We start from the raw sequence: 25,125 nt of genomic DNA, 5'->3' as shown, positions 1-25,125 counted from the left end.
GGGGAGAAAGACCAGAGCCGACCAGTGACTGTATAAAGACTGAGCTGCTGTCTTGGCTTATGTGGTTTCGCTTCTATTCCGTATACGTCCGAGGACATACATGGCGCCTTCATACGGTGGTAAGCACTCAAGACCACTTAACGGCTGTGTCTGCCCCATTTGGAGCTCCCTAGGTAAATCTCGAATACTCCAACCGCGTCAGGGTCCTTCTCAAGGCCCCTGCTCCTGATTTCCACCACTGGTTTGATAGCCGACGTACTCGTCGTCATCACCGGTCAAAAGCACGACGAATTGAGCATGATGCTCAGGGTTGTAAATTTATTCCTTAGTTTCTTAGTTAGATTAATTAGTTTTTAACTTAGTCTAGTTTTTTAATCTTAGTTAAAAAGTCTAATTAAAACTTATTAATTAAGGAATAAACTTGAACTAAATAAAAGGATTAAAGAGAGTAAGCTTATAATATAGTAATTCTACTTTTAATTTTAAATTTTAAATACTTATAAGTTTAATCCCTACTTAAATTATTTTTAATTTTAGTTTTTTAATTTTTATTAACCCCTCTAACTAAACTAATTTAATTTAATTAACTCCTTTACTAAAAACCTTTAATTTAGTTAGGGTTAATAACTAAAGTTTTAGTCTTAATTAAAGTCTGTGACTAAACTAATTCGGACTAATTTCAACCCTGATGATGCTATTCGCAGTCCACATTGAAGCCATCGTCGGAGTAATTGTCGCTGTCACACAAATAACTTTCTGAATCAATGTTCACCCTTTAGTCTTCGTGAGCATCCTCCTCGAGTGTAGTGAAGCTCAGTCAAAACCCTATGCGGTTGTCGAACTTATTGTCCCTGAAAGCGGAGACTGTACCAAGAGAACTGCTGGTAAATAACCGTCCTGCGTTCCATGTACTGTAGTCAACTGGACCCGTTCTGGTTGAAAACATCCCACATGCGGGGAGATCGGTGCCACACCCATGTATTCACGCCACGACTCGGTTTATTGCCTGTGACCCTCTCTTACTCTGGAGTCCTCTTGAGAGTGATCTTGAAGTGGTTCCTGCCATATAAAATGGGGATTGTCATTTTTAAGCCACCCTTGCAAAGCAGACTACTACCACTGTGGATGTTGTGCCTGCCCTGGGGCCTGTGGAAGGATTGAAGGGCAGGCATTGAAGAATAGCACTTAGGGCTACATGGAGGTAATGGCACCAAATGAAGTTCTAGCCCCTTGGTGAAAAGAATGACTCAACTCTATATGGCAATGTTCTCATCGTGATCCCATGCTTTCGTGTCCCCGGGCTTGGTTGATGACGTTTGCATTGATCTATCAACTTTTAAGGTGGCTGTAGTGGATAAAGCTGAAGGTTCCATGGAAAAGTGTGAGCCGCAATAGGCTACTCAGGTCCTGGGAAGGGGGTTCAGTCCAGAAACTCCGGGTTATTGGCTTGAAATGTCCCACCCTTCCGACAATTGAACTCATGGGATGTTGAAAAGTGCAAAGAGCACTTGGGAACAGCAATGAGGGGTCACACTTCGAAGTTCTCTGCCCACCTTGATGTCTTCAATCAGTGAACACTTGCTGCTTTTTCGATGAACATTATAGCATTGATATTAGGTAATTTGAACCTGTTTGCAGTGACCGGTGGAAAGGTGATTGAAGTCAAAGTTGCTACTCTGTGCCAATCATATCCCGGCAAATCAAATCGAAGATGATTGATTGTTTGTTACCATTTTACACAATCGCTGCTGCCTGCCTGGGTACTTGGGTTCCTGGGTACTTAGGTACTCCGCGATTTCAGAGTTGTCGTGAAATTGTCACTTGCCCGAGTACTTAAGTAGGTGCCTACTAGTACATATTCAAGTGGACTTGCACGTGGTGCTCCTGCTTTTGTTCACTTTCACGGATGCATTTGTTTCCTTTTGATCATCATTTATTGCAGTACTGAAGCATTGGCCTGCAGTCAAGTCAACTAAAAGAAAGGTGTGTCAGGGCAAGCTGGACATTCTTTAGGACCTCGACCGACAGCTGCACCATAACGACTGGCCTGGAGCCTCGAGACACAACAGAAAAACGCAAAACCTGTCTCGAGACTGATAACCCGGAAGTTCAGGCACCAATTACATCAAGGAACCCACTAGCAAACAACGGATTCAACAAGGTGTTTGTTGGTCCCTCCCATACCTACCACCGACGGGGACACTTATTTTTTTCTACTTTCTTTGATCAACCTTGAAAATTTCTTTCACCAAGGCCCTCTTGAGGATCTCTTTTCTCACAATCCTCTTCAAGATCTCTTTTGTCACGGCCGTCTCTAAGATCTCCTTTCTCAAGGCGCTCGTGATAGCCAAGATCTGAGACTCATCAGACATGGCTCAGATCACAGACCTACCCGTGGAGCTTATGCTGCAGATCTTTGGCTGCTGGGGCCACTCTGTCCAAGAACTGAGCGCTCTCAGCCGCTGCAGTCGACTCCTGCACTGGATGGCCTTTGATCACCTGTTCACCAAAGCTTTCCAGTGGCGTTGCACCAACCACGGAAATCAGCCCCGCATTGTTTTCATGAGATTGGTAGCCCATGCCATCAAGTGCGACTCTCAACACATAGCGCAGTGGCTCTGCTACCAGGAGCTACATGTGAGCGAGCAGCTCAACGGGTGCGTCTGTCCCATCGTTACTTCAATGTTATGAGACTTGATATGGCTTCTAACACATCATGGTCTCAGCATCTTACCCCCCGGCTGGAGGTTTTCCGAGACGGTCACATACCTCCACCTCGCCATCCTCGGGGACGCCCCCAGGGTGGCAAACCACCTGGTCAGATACGGCACCGACGTGTGGGAGGGCGGAGGCGACTATCCCGACATCACCCCGCTGTACCTCGCCATCGCAAACCCGCGCGGCGCCCGGAAGGGCCTGGACGCCGCCCTCCGCATCGCATGCAGCTACGCCCTGCCGCGGACCTGCCGGTACCTCCTGACCAGGGGCGCAGACCCAAACACCCCGAGCCGGTTCGGGCTGGCCGCCATCCACCTCGCCGTCCGGAGGAGGCTGCCCTGGCGCAACTTTGACGCCCTGCGCGGCCTGGTCCACGGGGACGCTTCGTCTTCTTCGCCTGCATCCGGGTGGGACGCCTCTCTGACCCAGACAGCCGACGTCCTGCTGCGGTTCGGCGCCGACCCGAGCCTGCGCTCCGACACGCCGCGGGCGCACCCCTGCGGGCCCGGGTGCTGGCGCTCCCCGGACTGCGAGCACCGCGGCCAGGCGGTCCTGCACCACGCGTGCGGCGGCGCGCCGCGGGAGGTGATCGCCCTGCTGCTCAGCCACGGCGCGGACCCGCGCGCGCCCGACGGCGACGGCTACCTCCCGCTGTTCGCGGCCCTCTGCCACGACCACGGCGGCGTGGCCATGCTGCTGCTCGAGGACGACGCATGCGCCGACCCGGCCAACCCCGTAGTCGTGCAGCCACACCAGAGCACGGCGCTGCACATCGCGTGCCGCTTTGCGTGTGAGGAGGCGGTGGCGTTCCTGCTCGACCGCGGCGGGGCGGACGTCAACGCTACCGACGCCCGAGGGCAGACGCCCCTCCACGAGCTGCTGGGCCAGGTCTGCCCCGGGATGGAGGGGCGCGTCGTCGGCGTCCTCCCGCTGCTCGACGCCCACGGCGCCGTGGCTGACATCAGGGACCACGGAGGCGCGACTGCGCGGCAGGTGGCGAGGGCGCACCCGTTTCTCTTGGTCCGGCAGTTCTTTGACCCTCCGGTCGTCGACACCCGGGCTTACGCACACTTTGAGGAGCCCCAGAACTGCACGTGGGAGCCGGCTGCTACTGCTGTCTCACCTCGCAGATCCCACCGGCCTTCCAGGCGCCACAGGGGCACACGCGTGCGGCCAGAGGCGCGGGGGGCAAATAGCAGCAGCTGCGAGTCTTTTCCCCTCTTGGACTTGGACGGCCCCCCTCCGCCGGCCCGGGACGGGGTCGCTCGGGTGGCGCCCACACCCGGCTCCGTGTGGCTGGACTGGGAGACGACGGATCGGCTCATGGTCCCAGCACCACCACCTCCACCTCCACCTTCTTATCCGCCTGCGAGGCATCAACGGAGGACGAACAGGCGCGAACCAGGTCCCCGGAAGGCAGCAGTAGCAGCAGGCCTGGACGACGGTGGAAAGCCATCATCACGTGCACCCGCCGTGAGTGGCGAGGAGGAAACCTCCCGTAAAGTATCAGAGTCGGCCAAGTTCTGGGGTACCCTGGCATCATCGCGGCAGGAAAAGCCCAGCCGCCAAAAAGCTGAAGCAGCGCGGGGAGAAGAAGGATGGAAAGAAAACAACCGGGGTGGTGTTGCCGGTCGTCGCAAACGAGGGGACAAGTGGGCCCCTCTGGATGTCTCCGAGTCCTGGTGGTGATGTTCAAGCTGCCAACATCCATATGTTGGAACGACCTCGGGACCGACGGCCTTTCTTGATGGTCATTTTCACAAAAGAGATCATTTCCTATGCCGCATACCTAGGTACCTAGGTAGCTAGGATACATCTTCAAATTGGATCAATACTGTGCATAGCATCATTGATCGCCAGTGTCAGAGATTTGTGTGATGTTGTACTGTAGCCTCTGTGACTTGATTATTTCTGATTTGTCTGGGGTTATTTCGTAACTACACCAGAAAAGGGAATACCTGTAGTGTTCACTTGGTTAGTCTCGGGCGAAGCAGGCAAGTCACACGAGGCTGTTATTGCGCGCGCGGTCTCCCATGCCGAGTAAGACGCCCCGGTAGTGCGTGCAACCAAGGATCCGACCACATGATCAGGTCGTATAATTCAATCTGTGTTTAATATGTCCCAAATCATAATAAGACGTGCTTATTACAACCTTATGGCCGACGGCGTCAACAGAGTGGTATGGATGAAGGTAACAGCTGGATAGGTGGGAGGTGGATAATCACGCATATATGATGGCTGAAACTACAAGAAATCCCAAGAAGTTTGACAAGAGATCTCTTGCAGAGCCCTGGGGTGCAATATGAGCAGCGTGGTATAGATGGATGGTGATTTGCGGCTCACGCACGTCAACCCGAGCTTGTTGTCGAGCCTGGGTTCCCTGGTGATGTTGATGCATGGACCCCTGACTCGTGGGTTTTTGCTGTGGCGTGAGGCTGACCCGAACCCTCAGCCGGAAAGACAGCGTGCCGAACAGAGGTGGGGGGGTTGGATCTGTGCTCTTGGGGGGGAGTCGGGAACGGGAAGGGAAAGACAGACCAGACAAGACTGGTTCGGACGTCACACATTCACCTCGGCCCAGCTCCCTCCTGGCCTGACTAGGCCCGATTGCAGTAAAGCCGTGCATCGATTTCCTTCTCTCGTCGTCGTCCGGTTCACGATCCTGACGGCGGGCGGCATGATCCCGCCCACGGCGTCTGGACGATTTCATCGGCTGATGGGAAGGGAGGGAAGGGGGTGGGTGTGCGACTGACAGACAGAACAGACTGACTGTATGGAGTCGGCCCTGCCCTGCCATTCTGAAACAGCCCCCAAGGTCGGCAGGGACCGAGAGCATGGCAGCCGGCAGTGGCTGCTTGGGCTGCTTGGGTGGGGCCCCCTGTAGGCTTGGCTGCTTGGCTGTTGTCTTTCTGAGGCAAACAAGAGATTTTCGGGCAGCCTGGCAGCCTGGCAGTCCCGTCGACGATGATTATGATCAGCAGAAGCAGGTGTGCAGGTGTGATGTTTGGTGGTGGGCACACACATGCACATGCACATGAACGGAAGTCGAGATACCGTCGCATGTTGCAGTGGCAGGTGCCTGCGGATGATGGGTGCTGACTCTTGAAATCGAACCCGCGACCAGCGAGCAAAAAGGACGAAGACTGGACGATGCTATTTTGGAAGGGGACTCCAGTGCTCGGCTCTTTCTCCCCTCGGGCCCTTCTCAGTCTAGACTGGCAGGCTAGCTGGGTCGGTCCTGCTTCCCCAGCCCTCTCGGCGCGGTTTAGGGGTGCTACACACAGCAAAGGGTGGGCGCGATTGTGAGACAGTCGGAGCATTGGCACGCCCCAGCCGCATCCCCTGTTATACAGGTACCCCGTCCACCCGCGGTCCCTTGGGCCCCGCAGGCCCCACCCTCGGGTGCAGCCTTAACACCCACCTCTCGCAGAGCCGCCTCACAACTCGTGCCAGCTCGTGCCAGCCCGTGCCAGCCCGTGCCTGCACTTGTTGGACACCGCGACTGCGCGACCGCTCGGGTCTCGACTTTCGTCTCGTTGTTTCGTCTCGCAGCCAGGCCTGTCCCTGCCCCTGCCCCTGCCCCTGCCATGCTGCTCCCCAACCCTCTCGACGCTCTCCTTCGCCCGAACAGCTGGTTCTGTTATTCCATTCTTGACTATTCTCGTTCTCGACCTGATCTTCCCAGTTAATTAATTGCCTTTCGGCTGTGCTCATCGTGCAGTACCACCGACCCGACGGCCCTATTCTCGACCCTGGCGGCCGCTTTTCTTTTTCCTTTTTCTATTCCTATTTGCTTCTGGTTCTTGTCGATTATTTCTTATTCTTGTCCAAGGGGCCCGTTTGCTGACCATCGGACCATCGCATGAACCCGTCTGGAGGCAGCCACCCCTCTCCCGAGACCGCATTGGACGAGCAGGCAACGCAGGCAGAAAGGGGTCGCATTCAGGTCTGCCGGCAGTTCAAGGTCGCACTCACTCGCTCGACTCGACTCGACTCGACCCGGCTGGGAGGACTCCGACGACACTCATTCATCGACTTGATCTCACTCACTACTCAGTTCGCCCCATCGACATCGCCGGCTGCTGGTATAGCTAGCTCCTTCTCTCGAACCCAGGCACAGAATCATAATTCACCGGCGAGCATCACATCACTCTGTACCCATGCGGTGGCGGTCGAGGGTAGCTTCTCTGTGACTTTCCCCAGCCTTCAATGGCGTCCTCCTCCACATTACAGCTTTTGCTCCTGGCAAGTAGCTTCTTCCATGGCGCCTGGGCCCAGGAAACAGAGATCCAGAACCACACGTGCATACACATGCCCATTGTTCACTCCACAAACAAGAACATCTTTTCGAAACGAGCAGTCGAGGTCCAGCTGGCCAACCGCTCTGATGTCGCCTACTATGCCCAGCTCAACATCGGGTCGCCCGCACAGCCCGTCTACGTGCAGCTCGACACTGGATCCTTCGAGCTATGGGTCAACCCGACCTGTTCGGTACTGGACCCGTCAGACCAGGAATTCTGCAACGCCGTCGGCTTCTACGACGCCACAAAGTCATCCACCGCCGTCAACATGCAGACCACAAAGACCCTCAACTACGGCATAGGATCCGCCAACATCACCTACTTCAAGGACAGCATAGCCCTTCCCGGCGCCCAGTCAGCAATGACCGCCGTGCAGTTCGGAGTCGCCACCTCGAGCAAATCTCAGTTTTCCGGCATCCTGGGCATCGGGTACGGGCTCGGCCTCACCACCAGGTACCCCAACTTTGTCGACCAGCTGGCCGCTCAGAACCAGACCAAGGTCAAGGCGTTCAGCGTCGCCCTGGGCAGCAAGGATGAAGGGGAGGGCGTAATCGTGTTTGGCGGCGTGGACACGTCAAAGTTCGCGGGGAGCCTGGCCACCCTGCCGATCGTCCCGGCAGCCGACAGCCCGGACGGTGTCCCGCGGTACTGGGTCTCGATGAACAACATGTCCATCACCCCGCCCAGCGGCAACAGGAAGATGTACCCCAACACCACCATGGACGTCTTCCTCGACACCGGGTCCACCCTCACCCTCCTGCCCCAGGCCCTCTGCGACTCGCTCGGCGCCGACTTTGGCTCCCCCGGCATGGACGACAGCGGCTTCTACCCCATCGACTGCTCCCTGGCCGACCTCCCCGGGACCGTCGACTTTGACTTCAACGGCGTTCAGATCAAGGTGCCATACAACGAGTTCATCCGCTCGTCCGCCGGCTCATTTGGCACCGAGAGCTGCGTCCTGGGCATCACCCCTAGCGACTCCTTCACCTTACTGGGGGATACTTTCATGCGCTCTGCTTATGGTATGTCTGCCCCTGTCTGCCGTTCTCATCACCCTGCACTCAGTAGACTCCGTACATGCAAGCTGACCCTCACGAACACAGCCGTCTTCGACCTTGAGACCGATGCCATCCACATGCAGCAGTACACAAACTGCGGCGCCACGCCCGCCGCCATTGCCAGCGCCGCAGACCTCACCACCCTCCAGGGCAAGTGCTCCATCCCGCGCACCATGGTCCCGGGGCCGGGCACCGGCTCGGCCTCAGAACCTTCGTCCACGGACCCGGCTGGCCGCCCCACCGGTCCCGGTTCTGGATCCGGCTCCGGCTCATCATCGGGCCCCGCCCCGGTGTCGACGGGCGCGGCGGCATCTCCCGGGGGAGGTGGTTCCTCGTCCTCGGGCGGCTCGTCCACCTCGGCGGCCCACCTGAGGCGCTGCTCGCCAGCGGCTCTTGCCGTGGCCATGGTGGTGCTGCTGGCCCTGATCTGACCTAATCTTGCGCGTACATATTATCAATATTGCAGGTGTCCCCCTCTCTTGTCAAGGGGGACTGGCGTGGGCCGGCTGGCTGCTCTGATTTTGTCGAGTGTGCATCAAGCGGGGCGATCGATCTGTGTTTCTCCTCTACCTTTCGGTCGCATCAATTGCACCCGGGTGTGTGTTTAATGCATTTTAATTCGGCGGGGAGAGTGTGCACTTAGGATACCACTTTTGCGAGATCTTGCATGGAGATATGGCGTTTACGTAGAGATGTAGCATTGAATCGAAATCGAAATCGAAATCGAAATCGAAATCGAAATCTAAAATACCATTGGATCTCGAAACCTGGGAGTCTAACTAATTATCCGAGAGGGGCAGATCACATTTTGTTGATGGGCAAATTGTGGTTGAGCCTATCCAGGGCTCTTGGCCCGACGACTCGGATTTGTCCGGTTTCCAAGCTCCATGTCGCTGCAACGCTGCCATGGTCAGTATGATTACTCACCTCAATTCAAAACGATTCTAGGCTGTGCATTTATTTCTGATAGGTCATGACAATTGCTTTGTCTTTAGGGACCCTGCGACTTTTATTGTTGTCCATGTTTCCTTTGCTATGTCGTCTGACGGCAAACACAAAGCCTTTGACCCTGCTGCCAGATTTCCTTTATCACGCATCTAGCTTGATATATCATTTTTTTTTTTCGATACTACCAAGTAACGATTTCGATTTATTTAAAGTTGTGCGTATCAGACCACATGCAATCTGCCGGGATTTAAGTTATGTATGTATCAAAATCGCGTACAGGCCTCTGATCGTCTAGAATACGCACTGCAATTTCTTCTGATACAACCAGACCCCCAGTCTCATTTCGGGGACTCCAGTCAACAAACACTGATATTAATCGACCGACTGGCTGGCTGGTGTATCTCAAGACCTTTTTTTTAAAAAAAAAAATCATGACAACGCAGGCGAGCATCCAGTTGAACCTACAGCTTGACTCCGGGAGCATATTCTACCAGGACAAGCATGACAACATCACCTTCCACATCGAGGCATTGAGATCCACAACCACAACCACAACCACCACCCCCAGCAGCAGCAAAATGCCAACATCATCAACATCATCCTCCTCCTCCTCCGGGCAGGCATCCACGCCCATGACAAGCGACAGCGAGCACGAGCACAGACCAGCACCAACGCGTCGCGGGCCGGGGGCTGACCATGACGACGAGGAGGAGGCCGACGCGGAGACGGACGTCATCAAGTCCTTCCTGCGGCAGCACCTCCTCCGCAACGGCGAGGCGTCGCGGGCCCTCGTCCCGCTGATGAGGAGGGACGGCATCGAGGCCATGCTCGTCGCGACGGTGGCGCTGCACCTGCGCCGGGACGGGCGGGCCCAGGGCGGTGGGCGCGACGACGGGGCCGCCGTGCGGTCGCTCTACAGGACGCTCGGGGTGCTTGTCTCGTTGCTGCAGCAGCGGGGGAAGGTGTTGGAGTATCTTGAGGGGAACCCGCATGTTGGTAGTAGTGCTGAGGATGGACTCGGAGAGGATTAAGGAAGTGTAGTGGTGGGGGGGGGGGTAGTTATTTGTTTTTAGCTTGAGGGTGATTTTATGGCGTTCGTATTATTAGGTGATCTGGGGGCGGGGGGGTGTAGCTTGTGCATCTATGGAGTTTGGGATATCATATACCAGGTGTGTTGTCATTGTGGAATCAAGAATAGCTTCAATTTTGGTTTTTTTTTATCCTCCAACGCCGACCAGACAGCAGTGTGTTGAATTTGATGGAATTTGCCTTTCCTGTGATTGTGATATTATGTACTGGGTGGGCATAGCCCACATTCCCCTCTATCCCCTCTATCGGGCACACTTTATTTTCCCTGGAATAATCCTGACCCCAAAAAAGAATAACGCTGAGGTGAAAATGATGACTTTTCTCCGAGCCCGGGTGCGTCAAGCAGTAACTAGACCGCCACTCGCGACTAGAAACACAGCCTCATTGTGATTTGCCGCTCTAGTACACCAATTGCTTCCCCATAGACTGACCACCAGTGTCGTCTCCCGTTTCGGGGGGTTGAAAAAAGTCGCTTCTCCAGAGCCACACAGTCCCCAGGCAGCTTGGATCATAGCAACTTGATGACAGATTCGGTTGATTCTGACGCCCGTCGGCTGCGGAAAGGCAGAGTCTTTGGCCCAGACGACAGTCTGCGGCCTCTCCACGGTACTGAGAACCACCCGGAGCTTCCTTCTACTCGCGCGTACCCGTCAAGGCCGCCTTTGAAAGAGAATGTTCTGCGCGGAAACTTCATTCTGGGGTCGAGTCCCGAATCCTCTCGTGGAAAAAATGGTGTTGGTGGATCTGGTAGTGCAGTGCCAGGTTGGTCCAGTCACTGTTCTCGCAGTCAGGAAAGATGAAGTAAGACTGGATGTTTTTCTTAATCAACACCAGTAATTCTGGTACTTTTGCAATTTTACAAAGGGGAATTAGACACGTGGATGCATGTGGGAGTGATCGCCGTGCAGCCTGGTGGATATAAGTCTAGTTATTCCCACATATTCAATCGAGCCCTTCGTCCACAGTCACACGACGTCGCACAAACTGGCATCACACCACAGGCCCAGGGGTTGCAGACGTCCCAGGCGGTACCGGAAGAATTGGCGATGAACCAAAGCTGAGTTGCGCAGCGTTTCGCCTCGGTTTGGAGCGCGGCTAACGGACCCCGGGTCTGATTGGGCCTGTTGCCGGTCGGGCGGCCTGAGATGGCGGCCACATGCACCTGACGCCGAGAAACTGTTGGCTCACTGAAATCCATCCACAACAGCTGACGGGCTTACTTACACAACAACCCCGTGGCCGACTTTCTGGGCCGCCCTAGGGTAATCACTCCAAAACAAGGGTGGAGATCAAACTCGGTCTCTGTCACGAACTTCAGGCTTCCAGCCGGGATGCAAGGCCGCCCCTTCTGACACCCCGAGGCTGCGAGCCTGTGAGTCTGGGTATATGAAGCCGCTGATTTCCACGGGCTTGGCGCGAACTATTGGATGTCCAGGCTGTACAACTGTTGATCTTGGCTCATCTTGTCAATACCATTCTTTCGCTTCATATTCCCATTGGACGAGGTAAGTCTTGTGCAGACCACACTCAGCCTGGCCTCTGTATGCTGACCTGTTGTTGTTAGCTGGGCTCCTCATTTTCAAACTTTAATTATTAATACCAACAATTTATAAAAGCCGAATACATACCATGCAGTTCACAAACACCGCACTGTTCTTCTTGGCAGCCTCCGGCTCACTGGTGGTGGCTACACCAGCAGGGCGCGCTGGTCTTGTCAAGAGGCAAGCTAACGCGGCTGCCAACGATGGAGCAAAGGTAAGAATTTCCTCTGGGCCTTGTCTCTCCTATTTTCTTTTCAATCTTACTGATACGTAATGAACAGGGAATTCTAGCCGCCCAGAAGGCAGAGTTGGCAAAACTTCTTGAGGATAATGGTATAGGTACGAGTGCTCAACCACATAAGAGAACCGCGTGATCAAAAGCAACACAGATTCAAAAAGTTCTAACAAAAGTCTAAACCACAGCCGGCGCCATCACAACTGGCGCACAAGCACAGTCGATCCTTGCCGAGCTCGAGGCATCCCTGGGCATCACGCTCAACCCGGCGACGGCAACGGCCGGCGGCGCCGAGGCCACCGCAGCCAGCGCTGCCGACGGTGGCCAAGGACAGGGCCAAGGCGGCCAAGGACAGGCACAGGCAACCGGGCAGGCCGGCGCCGGTGGTGCCCAGGCTGGCGCCGCGGGCAAGTCAGGAGAGGCCAAGGCGACGGGCGCCGCCGGGAACGGAAATGCCCAAGGGGCCGGGGCCGGGGCCGCTGATGCGCAGCCGACCGGCGCCCCGGGGGCCAACAACGGCGGCAATGGCAATGGAAGTCAGAACAGCGGCGATGGGAATGGAAACCCGGCGGCGGCGGCGGGGGACCAGGCGCAGCAGAACGCCGACGCGGTGGCTAAGCTGAGCGCCGCCAATGTGGCCGCGCAGGCGTCCCAGAGCGCGGCTATCGTTGCTGCTCAGCAGGCTCAGCAAGGCTCGCCGGCTGGGTTGCGGCACTAGATGTTGCCTGAGATATTGTTGAGGGTAGGCACCTTTGGGGTTGTATTTCTCCTGGTGCATAGGTACCGTTATAGACTATTCATGTTATTAATACCTGAAGCTTACTTGCGCCTTTATCGACGCATGCTGTTGGCTGCTTTAGAAGCTGTGTATGGTGTAAGGCTGTTGAAGAGGAAACCGTTGGAGAAACCTGCTTCCAAGTTTCGTTGCTATATATCGCCTGCTGATTCGGGATCTGATATTCCAATAACACCTGCCCCAGGATTGTTGATCACTGTCACCAGAGTTTGGGCAGACTTGTCGAGGGCAAAATGAGAATGCACAATATCAACCTTGACAATTTTCTATCCTATTCCTATAACGGTCAAGTATTAAGAGGCTTTGAAGAAACCCCAAGAGGGAGGCTGAGATAGAGATTATCCTGAACAGCAGATGGCAGGAAATTTGTAACTTGTCACTTCTGAATCACCATTGCCCACACTCACATCATATCGCAAAAACTTGATTAGAACATGTTCGCTTTGAGAGTTAAGTGTGTACATTATTCGTGGGTTTCAAGGTGCAGAGCTTGAGATGTGTTGCCAAATGAATGACGATGATCCTGCCTTATCTTGGTCCTGTGTGCACATTCTGGGGTGAGTTGTAGTTGATGTAAGAAAATCGGCGAAGTAGACGTTTGAATCATGTTTTGGGGTAAGCAGACTTTGAATCATCACATCTTTCTGCCAACCTTGGAACACAGGGTGTAAAGTATGACTGCTCAAAGCGTGGGCTTGACAATACACTTCCCAATTTGTAGGGCTCCGGCCTCGTGCGTAGCTGAGCACCTGAGCCATGCTGTCATAAAATCGTGCTGGACTACTGCTTCTTATATAGAGTCATATTTACTAATTTTCTCCGGGTTTCGCCGCAAACTGCCATGAATTCAGACTTCTTAATTCCATCAGTATCGCCAATGTCACTCTGCGGACACGCCCGTTGGGTACTTCCTCGTTTTCGTGACCGACAGCCTCATTTTGTTCTTCCTTATATATGCAAGTGGACTATGTATCATGGACAGCATACGCCATCTCTGTGCGTGCCCAGGGTGCGTCGCAGATGAGACAACAGGAATGGGCTTTGGTCAGCAAGGCAGATGGAGAACCGTCAAGGCTTCTCGGTGGATGTAGACTGATCCAGAAATAAGCTATAGCTTGACTATTCATATACCGTCCCATCCTGATCGAACCGAGACACCGGCAAAACCATTTCAACTTCCGAAGCGAATTTTTCGAGTTCAGCTACGTGAATCCGAGAATTTGGTACAAAACTTCACATGCTTCACGCCACTGGAATGTGACTGTCAAGCCAGCGGTCCAACACAGCCGTTGCAGGGTACGAGGGGTCACCAAGTCGAAGAAGCATCGCCACATGACCTTCAAACCCAGGGCCCTCGAACACGTGCATCGCGCACTCAGTCCCCGCAGCCCCAAGCGCCAGGCTCAACTCAACAGCCTGCCTGATATCACCTAGCCTCTGAGCCTGAAACAGGAGGAAGGACTGCGCGTTGGGCGCCCGCGCGTGATAACTCGGCGACATTGCCCGGAGCCGCGCCATGTCCCATCCGAGCCCGAATGCCGTCCCCTGGGCTACCGGCCCGGGGCTGTCGATCATTTCCGTGGCGGCGTTGAAGTTGGACCCGTCCAGCGACACAACCCCACGCACGCGCCTGATGTCGACGCCCGCCCTGGCCAGGTAGCTTGTGTCCGTGCCCAGGAGCGTGGCGACGTGCGCGCCGGAGCTGTGGCCCATCAGCAGTATCCTCTCCGGGTCCAGGCCGTTTGTACGAGTACGAGCATGCTTGGCCAGGAAGCCCACCGCGTCAGCTACCTCCTGCACCTGCTCTTCAACCGTGATGGTCGGGATGAGCGTGTAGTTCACCGAGGCGAAGGCGTAGCCCTTGTTGACGAGGTGGGATACCTTGAGCGAGCCTACCGAGTCTAGGTAGGTGCCTGCTTTCCAGCTGCCGCCGTGGACGAAGACGATGATGGGGGCCGCGTTCGCTGCCGCTGCTGCTGGTGTCCAGAGACGGAGACGTTGTGCTTCCGAGCCGCCGTATGCCATGTCGGTGCCACCTGTAGGCGAGGCTGCTTGCATTGCGGCCATGAGCTCCCCCACGCGAGAGCCCTCGATGTCATCTGGGAAGTCCTGGAACATTTCCCGCCCTGTTATCTCTAGGCCTCTGGCGGCCAACTCGGCCGGGCTGAGCTCTGAGGTTGATGCCATCTCGGCTTTGCTGGGTACCTAGATACGGTCAACGCATAGTTAGTTACTGATCACGTGTGTTTAGGGCTTTACTATGAGATCTCTTGAATCGTACTTAATTATGCTAGTGCCCCTAAATTCATCTGTTGGGTCGTCATCGCCAGGTATTCCATTCCTGTGGAAGAGCAACCAAATGCACGCCCGCAGGCCCGTTGTACTGCAACCTTGATAAGTGACCCGCGTGCCGAGCCGCGTATGTGCTAAGCGAGAAGATAAGGCATCCCGTGGGATGCTAGACAGGTAGCAGTCGCCTTATGCACGCTGGTTCAGAGGAGCACTTCCGCTTGGCATGAGATATTTACTATGCAGATTGAGAATTTCTATGTACAAGAACACTCCAAGCTTGAGCTTTTGTTCGATAGGATCAATGCCTCCCATCAAACCCGTTTTGACAGATCCCAGGACAGTATGTCCTACGCAGACGCGGTAACGTAAACGGTCTTAGTCCTCCTGGTGCAAGTCTTGCCCGTGGAAGTGGGAGCGGCAGCCTCCACAGAAGAAGTAGGAGACACCTGGGTGGCAGCAGCAGCAGGAGCAGTGGGAGCAACAGACTGGGCAGCAGAGCCCGAGGCGCCGACAACGGGGGCAGCGGCCGAAGCACCGCCAGTGGCAACAGCGGCAGCCGTGCTCGCGGCGGAAGAAGACGGGACCACGCCACCGGTGCCAGCAGCAGCCAGAGCGGCGGAGACGGAGGTCCACACTGGCTTCCTGGACAGGTTCTCGTCGTACAGGCAAGCCTCACCGGCACCCGCGAAGGTGGACGGGACCCAGGAGAACTTGTCGGTGTAATCCCACAAAGTCAGCCCCACACATCCCTCAACCTGCACGCAAGCCTGCACGATATTGACGTAGTCGGTCACTTGCTTCTCGAGCGCGGCAGCGTCGGCGGGGACGGAAGCGTGGCGCACGTCGAGCTCGGTAAAAGCAACTTCTAGGCCCTTGGCGGTGAACTTCTCCATGACGGCGGCCAGGTCCTTCGCGGAGGGGGTGCTGCCGACGATGAAATGGCCCTGGAAACCGACACCGTCGATCTTAGCACCTGCCCCCTTGACGATGTCAACAATCTTGAGGGCAGCGTCCGTCTTGGCGCCCGAGTACTCGAGCGAGTAGTCGTTGTAGTAGAGCTTGGCGTCCGGGTCCGCGGCGGCGGCCGCCGCGAAGGCGATCGGGAAGTAGGCTTCGCCGATGACCTTGTAGAACACGACGTCGCGGAAGGACCCGTCGCCGTTGTCGCTGATGCCCTCGTTGACGACATCCCAAGAGTAGCACTGCCCCTTGTAGTGCTCGACCTCGTTGGTGATGTGGTTCTCGAGGACGTCGATGAGGGTCTCGTTGGTCCACGAGCCCGAGGAGACCCAGGACGGCAGCTGGTTGTACCAGGCCAGGTTGTGGCATCGGACAACCTGCGAGTTCTTCTCGGCAAGGTCGACGATCACGTCACCCTTCGTGTATGAGAATACACCCTGCTGCGCCTCGACCGTGTCCCATTTCTGGGTGTTGCCGACTGTGATCTGGCCGAATTCCGTGGCGTCGTTGAGGATGGCAGTGTAAGCTGTGTCATCGAGCTCGGGGTTGTCGGTGGCAGTGCCGAAGTACTTGAGTCCGGCTGCTACGGCGAGCTGGTGGAGCTGGGCGTTGGCACCCGTCGCGGCGACCAGCGCCAGAGCTGTTTGAGAAGTGAAGTGCATTGTGTGAAGACTTGCTTCAAAGGAGAGACTGTGAAAAGAGAGTGGTGCTTGTGAACGAGAGAGAGCAGAGCCGGGTAGAGGACTCGGTGAGGCTGTCAAGACAAGCCACGGGCAACGACTGACTGTCTATATAAACAAGGCAAGATGACAGGCGCCAGGGGTAGCTGTAATATATCTCAGATACGAACCTACTGCATGCGTGCTCCGATCCGCCCATTCGGACGGGGAGAGTGCCCAGTTTTGGACTCTCGCCCGGAGGACGTCCTGAATGAGGCTCGGTTGTCAATTTTGCGCATGTCGCATGGCATCACAAAGGGCGCTTAGCCGGGTTCTGTGAGATTGGGGATGACGGCGGAACATTTTGCACGTATGCATAATGCTGCCCCTTTCCCCGTAGCGATCGTTTCGAAACATGTAAAGTGGTGGAGGATCCACTCCTGCTAAATATGCATCCCTGAGTCGGTTTGGCTTTGAGGCGGAAGGGCAAGCTAGACTTGTTTGGGCGAATGTGCGCCCCATTCGTCAAGGAGCAGGCCAGTCGCGTTTTTTCCCAGCAGGATCAAGTCCTGTAATCTCGTCAGAACGGACATGGGCCCGGGTCAGCCTCCAGCATACCTGAGTCTTGCACGATGTCGGATCGAAACATTCTCCATGGATTTGTTTGCGCAAGGAGCAAATCTTTTCTGCAGCTCTTGATAAGCACAGGGATTATTACCATCGATCGCCGCTACGAACCCGAGATCAGATGACAGGTGCTATTGACACGCGCGCGAACGCATACGCACCTGGCTCATAACCACGTGGCATACTTGAGGCGTTGTGAGACGGTTTGTCGACATGTGCCGGCTGTGGCTAGTCACAGCAACCATACTCACACAATTAAACACCCAGGAAGAGAGTATCGGTCTCTAACAAGACGTCAGCGGCGACCAATATTACAACTCACTCATCAAGGCCATGCCCACCAGCGACGCTAAGTATAACGCCAGGCTGCATCCAAACTTGGACTCACAGACACGTGAGGTTTCCAACTTAAGATTCTTGAAGGACTTGCACGTCCGTCTCTCTGGACATAGTTAAATAGCGGTCTCATCTACTGCGTAATTATCCGGCAAAGGCGGGGGGTTACCCGCAATAAACCGGGGAAGGCTGGAAACCCAGTCAGAGCTCACCAGTCCTAGGTAGTCCACCAACAATATCCTTGAAGCTCCTCCACGTCCCAGGCGGGAACAACGAGGTTGCCGTTCAAAAAGCTCGCCTTAGGGTAAGCTATCGGATGGAAGCGAGACTACGCGAAGGAGAGAGTGAGGGTGTCAGTCAGTCAGTCTCGTAAGTATGAGCGGTTTTATTTCTAATCCTATAGATATAAAATATACAATAGTCAGGGGTAAAATATATTAGTATAGTGCTATTTAGGAGTTATTTTTTTAGATTAATTATTATTAAATAACTTTTTATTTAATAGTTTATTTATAATAAATTTAATACTTATATAATTCTTTTTTAATTTAAATAACGGAAATTCGCACACCTTTAATTAGAAGGTATATATCTATCTATTAATTAAGAAGTATAGAATATAAGATGACTTCTTCTTAAAGGGCTAGCTAGGGTAAAGGGGGTAAGCCTTAAAGTGTAAAGTATAATGAAGGGCTGTAAGTAAGGCTAGTAGGTATAATTTAAGTTCCTAAAGGACTAACCTACTCTATTTATAATCCTTTAATTATAAAGAAACCTTATTTATTAAAGTTATAAAAACTTTAAGGTTTTATACTCTAATTAATTAAATAGTAGGGAGGATATATACCTTTTAATTAAGGGTATATAAATTTCTATTCTTTTAATTTAATAACTTTTTTAACTTACTTTAATATTTAAGTTATTAAATATTAGAAAAGTATTTTAAAATAAAATATTATATTTTTATAGTATTATAAAGCTTTTAACTTAATAATTAACTTATAAAGTCCTTTTAAAAATATACTTCTTTTTAATATTAAATATTTTTATAAAAATAATTAAAATAAATATTAAAAAAGAATATTATAAAATTTATTTAACAAAGTTAAAATTTAAATTCTTTACTAACTATTAAATAGTATAATTTGAAAGGTTATTTTTATTTAAATAATAGTTTTATTTAAAGTATAAATTAAAGTATTACTTTATTAAAATTTAAAATTATTTTTATATTTATTTTTAATTTATTTATGAACTTTTAATTTTAAAAACTCTTTTAATAGTATTTAATAAAGTTTATATAACTTTATTCCTTTTCTAATTATTAGTATTAAAATAATATTTTTAACTTTATTTTAAAACGTTTTTTAAATTTTTTAAAAAAATAGTTTTTATATTATTATAAAAATACTTAAAATATTTAATTATTAAAGTATTTTTAATAATAATAATATTATTAAATTTTTAATTATATAAATTATAAACTATTAATAATAAAATAAATTTTATTAATTTAAATTTTATTAAAAATATAAAAACTTATTATTTTATAATTTAATTCAAATATTTATTATATTATTATATCGAGATATTATAATATTCTTAAGTATATTTAATGTTTTAAGAGTATTAAATTTATAAATACTTTATATTTTTAAGCACATACTTTATTATTATATTTTAAATATACTTTAATCCCTCAATTTAATATAATAGTTTTTATTAAAAAAGCCTTTATTTTAAATAATCTTTATTTTTAAAAAGTTTATACAAAAGCTTTTATTTATTAATTATTTTAACTTTAATATTATAATTCTTATACTTTAATTTTAAAATATAATTATATTACTAATAGTTTAAATTTACTATATAATTAAAATAAAAATGAATATTTAAAAATATTTTAATATTTAAATATAATAGTTTAAATTTAGTTAAGTATTTAATAAAGGGTTTATATTATTTAATATTAATTACAAATTAATTTAACTATTTATTTCTTTGAAAACTTAATTTAAAAGTTAATACCTTTATAATAATTTAATATAAATAATAATTTATTATCTTTTAAATTAAAATTTAAATCTTTATCTATATAATTATTTAAATTATATAATATTAAATTTAAGGGTAAATTATTATTAAATAAATCTATAATTTAAAAATAAAGTTTTTAAGTTTTTAAATAATATAGAATTTAATTATAAATACCTTTACTTATAAAAAATTAAAGGTAATAAAAATATTTTTCTTTTATAAATATTAATAAATGAAAATATAAGTAGTCTTAATCTATATAAAATATATATAAAGCTAGAAGTTACTCTACTTAATTAGATTAGAAAAGATAACTCTTAAAATTAGCGCTATACTAATATATTTTACCCCTAACCATTATATATAGCGCCTTTATACAGTGGTAAACGCTCAAGACCCGGCCGCTTTTACTTTTTTGTTTAGAAAGGAATAAGACACCAAAACCCACCATTAACACCCGTGGACAACATCGATGACAGCAGCAACATACAGAGCTGGTACATAGCCCATTTAACAAAATAATTGGTAGAACATTTCACCAGGGCCGTGACAGGCGGTAAGATTTACTCTAATTGGACGTTTGCTTTCTGCACTTCGATGCGCACGATGATACAGAACCTGTCTGCCGCTTGCGAAATAGACCAGTTGGCCAAGAGAACAGAATACACCCCCCCCCCCCGATTGGATGCTCCACGCAGTGCATAAGTACCATCCTTCAATGAAGGCTGCCATGGCGGCGACCAGGCGGCGCGGCGGTTGGGAGGGGAGCAATGAGGCGACCAATGGTGAGCGGAGTACAGACGCCGCAACTGTTTTTAGAGTCTTCCAGGGGGTTGAGACGTCACAACCACACTGGAGGTGCGGAGTCCTGATACTCGAACTGACCGGGCGCTAATAAGTCACACCCGCCGACAATACATCTCCAGGTCTTATACCGCAAAAAGATGAAGGATTTACAGCTATCCATTTTTCGCACTCGACTGACTAGAGACTACTCTCTTCCAGTATCTACCAGTTCGCACATGTCAACCGCCTTCGTTCTAAGAGGCTTATTAGCAGACAGCGGAGACGATCAACACCCGACATGGGCGACGTGGCATCAACAAGAAGTGAAGCGAATGCTCAACTTCGGCGGCTTCTGGAAGACAGAGGATTCGGAGAGAACGGCAATGTGCTGCCAGTGCTGGTATCCAGTCTTAACAATTCTCTTAATACGTGAGTGCTCATTTGGGTGGCCTTGGTATATCATGTGTTCTAATGGGCCCATGTAGCTTGTCCACACAGCTTTACTCGAAACCGACGCACTTCCTCCTCGAGTTGATCCAGAACGCCGACGACAATGTCTTTCATCGTGGAGTCATACCGAGGCTACATCTGTCGCTATACCAGAAGGACGGGAAGGCGATTTTTCGGTCGGATTGCAACGAAATCGGTTTCACCTTTCAGCAGCTAGATGCCCTCACACGAATCGGAGGGAGCACCAAAAAAGCCGCTGATGGGTATAAGGGGTACATCGGAGAGAAGGGAATCGGCTTCAAGTCTGTCTTCAAAGTGGCTGACCTGGTACGCGTTGCAAGTGGCTGCTACGAATTCAAATTCGACGCGCGTAAGACTATAGGGATGATGCTGCCGAGACCTTCCAAATTTCCCGAAGGTGACCGCTTGAAGAACAATACCCAATTCTTGCTTGAATTGAAGCGCAAAGAAGACTACACGTACATCAAAGACGATCTCAGGAACATCAAACCAGAGATCTTTCTCTTCCTGCAGAACTTGGAGCAACTGGACATCACCATCGATGACAAACGCAAAATCTACAAGCATCAAAGCAACGCATGTGGTTCGAAGCTCGGCGGAGAAACAGCAATAATCTCAGAGACTACAGACAAGCGGACTGAGACGACGAAATATTTGATTGAACGACAAACTGTGGAGGATTTGCCCTCGGATCCCCGCAGAGATACAGTCGCTGCCTCTGAGGTCGTTGTCGCATTCCCCATCAAAGACCAGAGCACGCCAATCGTCGAATCCCAACAGATTTTTGCTTTTCTGCCCGTTCAAAACCATGGCTTCAAGGTAATTCTGACCCCTCTCATGTAGGATGATGATATATACCATACCTGACTGCTGACTCACCAATTATCCAGTTCATCGTCCACGCCGACTTTCTTTTGACCGCCAGCCGCGAGAGTCTTGAAGAGCACTGCCCTTGGAACCGGGCTCTACGTGATGGAGTTCAAAAAGCAGTGGTAGAGGCCATATGTAACCGCTTCGTAGATCTAGAGGATCACGAGGACGGCAAGGGTCTTTGCTACAGCTGGCCATTGTATCTTACACGGCAAGAGAATGGCTCGGAATTGTGGGATACCCTCCACTATAACGTCCTGAGAGATTTGAAAAACAAGGCAATCCTGAAGTCTCGGGAAGGGCAAGCTGTACGCGACCTTCAAAAGCCGGGCACTGTCCGCTACGTACCCAAGAAATACCGTTTCAAGGGACAGACTCTCTTCGACCTCCCATCTATCAACAAGACACACTTATCATTCGCTTACGACCATGTATATGAGCCTTTGATGCATCTTGGGGTGTCTCGACTTTCCCTGAACGACTTGTGCCAGGAATTTTGCCAATGGGTTGGACGCCATGGAATCGTTGGCCTCGAGGGAAAACCGAATACTTGGCATAGCAGAGTCGCTGAAATCTTCAGTTACGAAGGAGACTGGATAAAACAGAAACTGAAGGCTCTCCCCATCATTCCGCTCCGCCATGGCTCATGGGTCACGGCAATGGAACCCCACCTCTACCTTCCGTCCCCAAACAAGAACGAACATGTTCCCAGTGGCATCAACATCTCGATTGTTGCTAGAAACGCTGCTCAAGATACCGTCAGGAGGAGATTTTATGAGTATCTAGGTATCAAGGAATACAATCCCGGGGAAGTATGCAAACTCATTCTCGAGCTCCATGGCAAGCTTGCTTCAGACTGGACCGGTCGTTCGGTCCCAGAGCTCATTGACGACGCCGTGTATTTGTTTAGGCACAAGTCACAACTCGATTGCTCCGGATTCCCAGACATATTCTGCGCAGTTGACAGGGGCGGCAACATTAAGATCCAAAAAGATCCACGAATCTACATCATCAACCCAAACACGAATTACAGCGTGGTCGCAAAACACAAGGACACTCCGGGCTCACCATTCTCTGTGCTCAGTGATGCATACGGCACCAAATTCCTTGAGAACAAGGATGAGAGGTTGATTCCAGCATTCAGGAAATGGGTACTGCGGTCTCCCAAATTTTCAACCATCCCCGACCTAGTTAGGGACTCCAGCTTGACGCCAGAATGGAAGTTTCTCCGCGACCGAAACGTCTTGGATCTTTTGCTTGTTGTCCGGGCCCATCTTTCAAGCGCTAGGCCGCCATCCCCCAAGATTGACGAAGCCGTACGAATGCTTCAAGTCCGCTGTCTCGACGGCAAGTCTCGGGCTCTTGGAAGTTTGGCGATACCAACCCCTGATCTTCAACGCCGTTGCCCGCACCTCAGGTTTGCGGACCTCCCAGGACCAGTATCAAAAAGATGGGGCTTCCTCTCGCAATTCGGCGTCATCACAAAACTATGCACAACAGCGATTCTAAGAGAGCTTCATGAACTCCGTAAGATCCCTGCTCGAGACATTGACGCAAGCACCGTGAGGGATCTCTACGAGGCGATGAACTCAGATGCGTTGGAAAGAGAAGAGGAGATAGTGTAAGTAAAGTAGCCATGAATTTTGTGGCTAGTATTCACTTTTGACGGCTGACACCAATGAAATTCACAGGACGGCATTCGAGTCTGAGCCACTGGTGTTTGTTCCCAAACCAAAGCCCACGTGGCTGAGTCACGAAGACTGCGTTTGGACAGCACACAAGCTCCTGACTCGAGTCACTAAGCTTCAAACCTACTATCAGAATTGTCGAACCCTGTTTTGTTCTCGCTTGGAAGTTGAAGAAGCTGGAGTGCAACATGTTGTCGATGAGATATGTCAGCCCACTTCCACAGAAGACAACAATGTGGAGGGGCGTTTCGAGTCACTGCTGTTCTTGCTAAGAAAGTTTCACAGGAAATCCAGTTTGACTTACGATCAAATTCACAAAATACGCTCCGCCTCAGTCTTTCCTATCTTGCCCAAGGGGCTCACCCCGGTAAAGCGATCATCTCGAGTTGAGATGCGTTCACTTCGCCATAAGAACTGGTACATACCCAATGTTATAACCCTCGAGGCAAGCTTCCGAGGCAGAGTCGACATGCTCGCGTTATCAGTACAGTCCGTGAGAACATTGGAAGATCTATTGGAGGATTTGTGGTGTACAAAGAAATTTCTCTCGCAGGCAGTCACGCGGACTACTAAACCAGATGGGATAACCGTTCGCAATGCCCGTGAAGAGCAGGACCTACACAAACGACTCGAATACGTATATCGGTACTGATACCCGTACTCTCATTATGATCTTGTGACTTGATTACTTACTTTCTTGCAGAGTAGTTGAAGGCAGCTCAAATCAGGAATTCCCTAACATTTCGTCGATACGAGTGTGGTCGGTACCATCAATCACAGTCACTTTGTCACTGGGCAGCATCAAGGTAACCAACAAAGACGAGTTGGTCACGATTGAGGCGAGCGCGGATATCATCGATGTATACATGCGGGAAGAAGCCATTCAATCTCGGCAAAACGAAGTCACATATGAACTTGTGGAATATTTCAAGGAGACGATCGAATTCGACGAAAAGCATACGGCCCTCGTTAACTGTCTCTTGGGTGCCCAAATTCACAGCCTTCCACGAATCCTGGAAAAACACAACATGTCCCTTGACGATGTGGACGCAGGCTCCGGAGAAGAGACATCAGATTCGGAAGATGGCGAGGCTGTGGATGAGGATAGCAGCGTCGACTCGGATGATCCTCATGGTAGCCATGACTCCAGTGACAGTGATACCTCTAGCACGAATGACTCAACTAGTTCTGGGACTGTATTCAGCACTACGGCTAGAGATAACGGCACCGACACAGAACAGCGCGGGCGCTCATCCTGCACACCCCGCACCGCACGCCGCGACGATTCAACTCCGCTGCGAGATCTGATACCATCGCATCAATCAAGAAGCAATCTCATCATCAAAAGGGCGAGGAGCTTCCAACTATCCAGTGCAAAAGCCGCAGCTCCGGACTGGCACCACACAGAATCTACAACCGCACCATACCGTTTCTCTCTGCCGTTCAGGACCGGGAACCTTGAAATAAGTGACGATGAAGATGGTGCTTCATCGTCAACGAGATTGCCAGCCACGGGAGGATCCTACCGTAGAACTCTCAGGGCTGGAAGGGGGACCGGAGGCGGCTCATCGCTCGCGCAGAGTAGTGGCAGGGCCGATGATACGGAAGAGATCAGAGCTCGAGAAATTGGTTACCTCGGAGAACTTTTCGTAAGTAGCTCCTTGAACACCTTTGATTTCATAACTAATCACAGCATTTTACAAGGTGTTTGAG

At 50.8% G+C, this 25,125-nt stretch overlaps 7 protein-coding genes across 7 annotated transcripts; 5 read left to right on the top strand and 2 right to left on the bottom strand.

Annotated features, from left to right (window-relative positions):
* Nucleotides 1-2,370: 2,370 nt before the first annotated feature.
* Nucleotides 2,371-4,407, top strand: KVR01_013113 (uncharacterized protein; the record flags this gene model as incomplete). The annotated part of the gene is made up of 2 exons (XM_044791748.1): nucleotides 2,371-2,657; nucleotides 2,727-4,407. 2 exons carry the CDS (start codon nucleotides 2,371-2,373, stop codon nucleotides 4,405-4,407), a joined length of 1,968 nt encoding a protein of 655 aa, XP_044637989.1.
* Nucleotides 4,408-6,172: 1,765 nt separating this feature from the next.
* Nucleotides 6,173-8,809, top strand: KVR01_013128 (uncharacterized protein). The gene is made up of 2 exons (XM_044788028.1): nucleotides 6,173-8,041; nucleotides 8,123-8,809. The coding sequence occupies exons 1-2, from the start codon at nucleotides 6,928-6,930 to the stop codon at nucleotides 8,506-8,508; spliced, it is 1,500 nt and encodes a 499-aa protein (XP_044638004.1). The 5' UTR covers nucleotides 6,173-6,927; the 3' UTR covers nucleotides 8,509-8,809.
* Nucleotides 8,810-9,456: 647 nt separating this feature from the next.
* On the top strand, nucleotides 9,457-10,056 carry KVR01_013013 (uncharacterized protein; the record flags this gene model as incomplete). Its single annotated transcript, XM_044794255.1, has 1 exon — nucleotides 9,457-10,056. The coding sequence occupies one exon, from the start codon at nucleotides 9,457-9,459 to the stop codon at nucleotides 10,054-10,056; it is 600 nt and encodes a 199-aa protein (XP_044637889.1).
* Nucleotides 10,057-11,295: 1,239 nt separating this feature from the next.
* On the top strand, nucleotides 11,296-12,608 carry KVR01_013073 (uncharacterized protein; the record flags this gene model as incomplete). The annotated part of the gene is made up of 4 exons (XM_044785553.1): nucleotides 11,296-11,619; nucleotides 11,731-11,869; nucleotides 11,937-11,994; nucleotides 12,079-12,608. The coding sequence occupies exons 1-4, from the start codon at nucleotides 11,501-11,503 to the stop codon at nucleotides 12,606-12,608; spliced, it is 846 nt and encodes a 281-aa protein (XP_044637949.1). The 5' UTR covers nucleotides 11,296-11,500.
* A 1,320-nt stretch (nucleotides 12,609-13,928) lies between these two features.
* Nucleotides 13,929-15,013, bottom strand: KVR01_013059 (uncharacterized protein; the record flags this gene model as incomplete). Its single annotated transcript, XM_044788153.1, has 2 exons — nucleotides 14,968-15,013; nucleotides 13,929-14,891 (listed from the first exon to the last, which is right to left on the bottom strand). Exon 2 carries the CDS (start codon nucleotides 14,871-14,873, stop codon nucleotides 13,929-13,931), a length of 945 nt encoding a protein of 314 aa, XP_044637935.1. The 5' UTR covers nucleotides 14,874-14,891; nucleotides 14,968-15,013.
* Nucleotides 15,014-15,198: 185 nt separating this feature from the next.
* On the bottom strand, nucleotides 15,199-17,001 carry KVR01_013132 (uncharacterized protein). Its single transcript, XM_044787599.1, has one exon. It carries the CDS (start codon nucleotides 16,598-16,600, stop codon nucleotides 15,326-15,328), a length of 1,275 nt encoding a protein of 424 aa, XP_044638008.1. The 5' UTR covers nucleotides 16,601-17,001; the 3' UTR covers nucleotides 15,199-15,325.
* Nucleotides 17,002-20,591: 3,590 nt separating this feature from the next.
* KVR01_013102 (uncharacterized protein) lies at nucleotides 20,592-21,697 on the top strand (the record flags this gene model as incomplete). The annotated part of the gene is made up of 2 exons (XM_044783309.1): nucleotides 20,592-20,812; nucleotides 20,869-21,697. Exons 1-2 carry the CDS (start codon nucleotides 20,682-20,684, stop codon nucleotides 21,695-21,697), a joined length of 960 nt encoding a protein of 319 aa, XP_044637978.1. The 5' UTR covers nucleotides 20,592-20,681.
* Between the last annotated feature and the right edge of the window lie 3,428 nt (nucleotides 21,698-25,125).

Source organism: Diaporthe batatas, assembly GCF_019321695.1.
Source record: "Diaporthe batatas strain CRI 302-4 chromosome Unknown Contig00023, whole genome shotgun sequence".
NCBI classification, from domain to species: Eukaryota; Fungi; Ascomycota; class Sordariomycetes; order Diaporthales; family Diaporthaceae; genus Diaporthe; species Diaporthe batatas.
The sequence above is the reverse complement of the archived record's forward strand: the minus strand, read 5'-3'. Positions and strand labels throughout refer to the sequence as shown.